Consider the following 4,538-nt stretch of genomic DNA (forward strand, 5'->3'; position numbering starts at 1 on the left):
GCCAAGGCCAAGGACAATGTGGGAGGCATGCACGTATCACAGCTGTTGCTGTAACAGTCTGCTACCACAGTGGCTCATGAAACAACCCTGTTCATCAGTGGAGAAACAATGAACTATAGATAAACCAGACAGCAGAGTGCTAGTCTCCCAAAAAAGATTTCTACTCTTCTTTAGAAAAAGTTAAAACTGTCTTGCCCTATTGTTTTAACAGGTGGAAAATAAAATTATTTTATGAAATTTGGAAAAAAACTAATTTGGAAACTTCCTTGGCATTGCACTAAACCTACAACCTGTGGATCTCTTTATCCAGGAACATGTTATGACTTTGCCAGTAGGAATTCAGTCTCTACCTCCTTCCATATTATAATGTTGCTTCTCCTCCCCCTTCCAATAAATATGCCCCACCCCCAGCACAGACATATTGCATAGGCATAATCTGATGTGGGAGTGATGCAGCAGACTATAAAACGGCACCTCTGGTGAGACAAGGACATACTACCTGGTAACTGTGAAGCAGACTGGTGATGTGGCTGGGGCCTGTTTGGTCCACACCTCCCTGCAGACACCAGTCCAATCTCCCAGCTTTGCTAAAGTTCCTCTTGATTAATTCAAATATCTTTTAGAGTTGAGTACAAGTTTTATCATTTTCTACTACAATGTTTTTTTTTAGGATCCCTCGGTATTTTGTTTACTTTGTAGTGGTTGATATTGCTACTGTGATGTCATCGTTTCCACATTATATTTTCTACAGGGTTATTGCTGGCATACATGAAAGCTCTTGGGATTTTAAATGTTAATGTTTATTAACGTCTACCATTTAAAGAAATTTATTTTTTATTTATTTTTATTTATTTATTTTTGCCGTACACGGGCCTCTCACCATTGTGGCCCCTCCCGCTGCGGAGCACAGGCTCCGGACGCGCAGTCTCAGCGGCCATGGCCCACGGGCCCAGCCGCTCCGCGGCATGTGGGATCCTCCCGGACCGGGTCACGAACCCGTGTCCCCTGCATCGGCAGGCGGATTCCCAACCACTGCGCCACCAGGGAAGCCCTAAAGAAATTTATTTTTACATCGTTGCTTAGGTGTTTCCCAAGAATATATTCCTACCATCTGCTAAGAATGACAATTTTGTCTTATTTATCAAAATGGTAGGCTTTTTTCTCTTTACAATCTCATTGCACGGGAAAGAAAATCTAAAATGATATGTAATAATATGGGTGATAATTGGTATATTTGCCTAGATCCTGACTATAATGGATTTTGTTTCTAGTTGTTTAACATCATTTATTTGTGAGTATGGGCACACTGAGGTATACAGCCTGTGCTGAAATCTATTTTCCTAGTGTTTTGGGGTTTTTTTTGTTGTGTTTTGTTTGTTTGTTTGTTTTGTCCACACCTCGCGGCGTGAGGCAGTTCCCCAGCCAGGGATCCAACCCGTGCCCCCTGCATTGAAGCGCAGAGTCTTAACCACTGGGCCACCAGGGAAGTCCTCCTAGTTTGTTTTTAATCACGGTATGTTGCCTTCCTCCAAATGTTCCTTGATCATCCATATATCGGTAAAATATGGTCATTAGCACTAGTATCGCTATTGGTTGAGGTCATTCTCTTCATTTCTCCATTTTACCATTTTCTTCATACAGTTTTATTATATTATGCCCATATATTTTTGTCTTATTATACTTCTAGATATTGAGGGTAGTCTTGCCACCAGGAACAGAATCAATTTTATGAGCTATTTGGATACACACGGCATGGAACAAGCTGAACTGGCAAGCTGAACTAACTTGTTATTTAAAAACCGGACTGTATGTTTCGTAACTATTTTCCACATACCTTTCCGATTCAATTTCTCCTTGATGAATGGATTATTTCACTGGAAAAGTGAGGTGTTGTGATCCTGCTTGCCTGATGCCAGCAGACGGTCTGTGGGTAAGAGAGAGACAAAGATGCCTAAGTTGCAATAAGGCAAAAGGGAGGGGATATCAGAGGTCTTCTCCACAGGTTACTGTGAGAGCAGGGAAACAATAAGAAAAAATACGAAGGAGGGGGAAGGCTTTAGGCTGTTACATCTGGGGCTGTGGGAGGGCCACTTCTTGGCCAAGGGGACAGGATGACCAGACAGAGGGGAGAGAGCACCAAGTGGCCTTGCTGGGGTCCCTGGCCAGGAGGCTTCTAAAAATCAACATGCAAAATATGAAGGGATTGCCAGAGGCATGTTTCCCAAAGCCTCAACCAGTACTTCTCAATGAGAAAGAGAGACAAGGGTGGAGTGTGTGGAGGGGAGAGATTCCTGGGATTTAATAAAACACTGCTTTGGGTGGTTCTCCAGCTGTTGGGTGAACATGACCCAAAGTGCAAAGGTCTGAACCAAGTAGGTGAGGAGTTTACTGCTGAGCAAACCGAGGACCAGAGGTTGGGTAAGATGTCAATAGGGGTTCAAGAAAGGTGTTCACTTATGGGCTGTGCCAAGATGCCTGGCAAGGTGAAGAACCTGCTGAAGAAACAAAACTGCATGATATGACTCAGCAAAGATTAGGTACTGTTTTGTCAAGAATACCGAGGATCGTCTTGACAAAACCGGGGCCTTCCTGTAAGTAAGCCGGCACTCTACCTTATGGGTGATGACGAGGACCACACGCACTTGACCGTCCGTCCTGTGTGTAAAACGATTGCGTGTGTGTTTCCTGCAACCTGGTGGGGAGGGTGAGGAGAAACGTCCGGCCGCGCCACAGCCACGTCTGGCTCGAAGGCACACGTGGAAGCAAGCTTGGCCCAGGTCACAAGGCGGTGCATTTCACCCCGGGGGCTGCAGATTCCCAGCCCGGAGGTGCGGGGCGCCTGCGCAGTGCGCCCCAGGCGCCGCGCGCTGCGGGAGCCACGAGACCCCCGCCCCCCGCCCTCCGACGGGAACGCGCACGTGCCCGGGGACGCGGACGCGCCCGCGAATGCGCCTCACCTCGCTCAACCCCGGCCCCGTCGGCTGAGGAGGGAGGGACGCGGACGCGCACCGGAGACGCGGGTGGGCTCCGCGCAGAGTGGCGGGCTCCGGGGCGGAGGCGGGGATGGGGGCGGGGGCGGTGGCGCCTCCTCCACTCAGGCGTCTGCGCCCGGGACCCCCCGGCCGCGCGGGGGGACGGACCGACTGACGTACCTCGCGCGCCCCCGCCTCCGTCCCCGCCCCCGCCTCATCTTCCCCGAGCGCCCGGGGCTCACGGGCTGAGGCGCGTCTCTCTCTCGCCGCCTCTCGCCGCCCCTCGCCGCGGCCCTTTCTCTCGGCAGCACCTCGGAGTCCCTCGTCCCGGTGGCGGCGGCAGCGGGGACCCGAGCAGCGGCGAGCGGCCTCGAGGATGAAGTGCAAGCCGAACCAGACGCGGACCTACGACCCGGAGGGGTTCAAGAAGCGGGCGGCGTGCCTGTGCTTCCGGAGCGAGCGCGAAGACGAGGTGCTGTTAGTGAGTAGCAGTCGGTACCCGGACCGCTGGATCGTGCCGGGCGGGGGCATGGAGCCCGAGGAGGAGCCGGGCGGTGCTGCAGTCCGCGAGGTGTACGAAGAGGCGGGAGTCAAGGGGAAGTTGGGCCGGCTCCTGGGCATTTTCGAGCAGAACCAAGATCGCAAGCACAGAACGTACGTGTATGTACTGACTGTCACTGAGATTCTGGAGGATTGGGAAGATTCGGTTAGCATTGGGAGGAAGCGAGAGTGGTTCAAAGTCGAAGATGCGATCAAGGTTCTCCAGTGCCACAAGCCCGTGCATGCCGAATATCTGCAAAAACTAAAGCTGGGCGGTTCCCCAACCAGTGGAAACTCCATGGCCCCGTCCCCGCCAGAGAGCGATCCCTAGTATGTACCGCTCCTGCACAGACTCTTGCTTTCCACCTACCTGACAGTAAATAGTGCCCGGAGCGCCCCTGGTGCCGTGTGAGGTCTCACCGGGAGGAGGGAGGCTTCTTTTGTTTCCTTGGCAGACCTCTGAATCACGCTTGCAAACTGTCTCAGTTGCCAGGCACTGTTTTCAGACATTTTGCACGTTTTCAGATGCTTTCAGAATCGCTTCTTGGTAGCACTGTAACACATTTCGGAAAGCCAAAGCCACATGGGATTTTTTGGTTTGTTTGTTTGTTTGTTTGTTTTTTATAAAGGTGCCTTAACTGCTGACCCAGTCTTTGGGGGGCTGGTGTGTGTGTGTGTGTACACGTGTATACGTGTTGTGGTTTTGTTTTTTCTTTACAGTTCACACGTGTGTGTGTGTGCGTATGTGCACTTTTGGTACCAGTCTTGTGGGTTTTTTGTAGTGAAGGCCTTTAAAATCTGATCACCTTGGTTGTATGGCAACTTCATTAATTTTTTCTCTTAAGTTGTTTTCTCATTCACAGCATTAGCTCTTGTCAGCAAGCCCTTCTGTGATGGGGATTGGTTTGAAGGACCAGTGTTGAATTTCAAAGAACTATTTAAGGAATTTTACATCATGTGCTCTTTCCACACTGAACAATAATTTTATCTTCAGATATGTGATCTAATTTGCCTTTTTCAGAAATT

General features: G+C 50.1%; 1 protein-coding gene across 1 annotated transcript; it reads left to right on the plus strand.

Annotated features, from left to right (window-relative positions):
• Positions 1-3,348: 3,348 nt before the first annotated feature.
• LOC309839374 (diphosphoinositol polyphosphate phosphohydrolase 3-beta) lies at positions 3,349-3,843 on the plus strand (the record flags this gene model as incomplete). The annotated part of the gene is made up of 1 exon (XM_082681141.1): positions 3,349-3,843. One exon carries the CDS (start codon positions 3,349-3,351, stop codon positions 3,841-3,843), a length of 495 nt encoding a protein of 164 aa, XP_082537267.1.
• Between the last annotated feature and the right edge of the window lie 695 nt (positions 3,844-4,538).

This window comes from Grampus griseus (genome assembly GCF_964374135.1).
Source record: "Grampus griseus genome assembly, chromosome: X".
Lineage (NCBI taxonomy): Eukaryota > Metazoa > Chordata > Mammalia > Artiodactyla > Delphinidae > Grampus > Grampus griseus.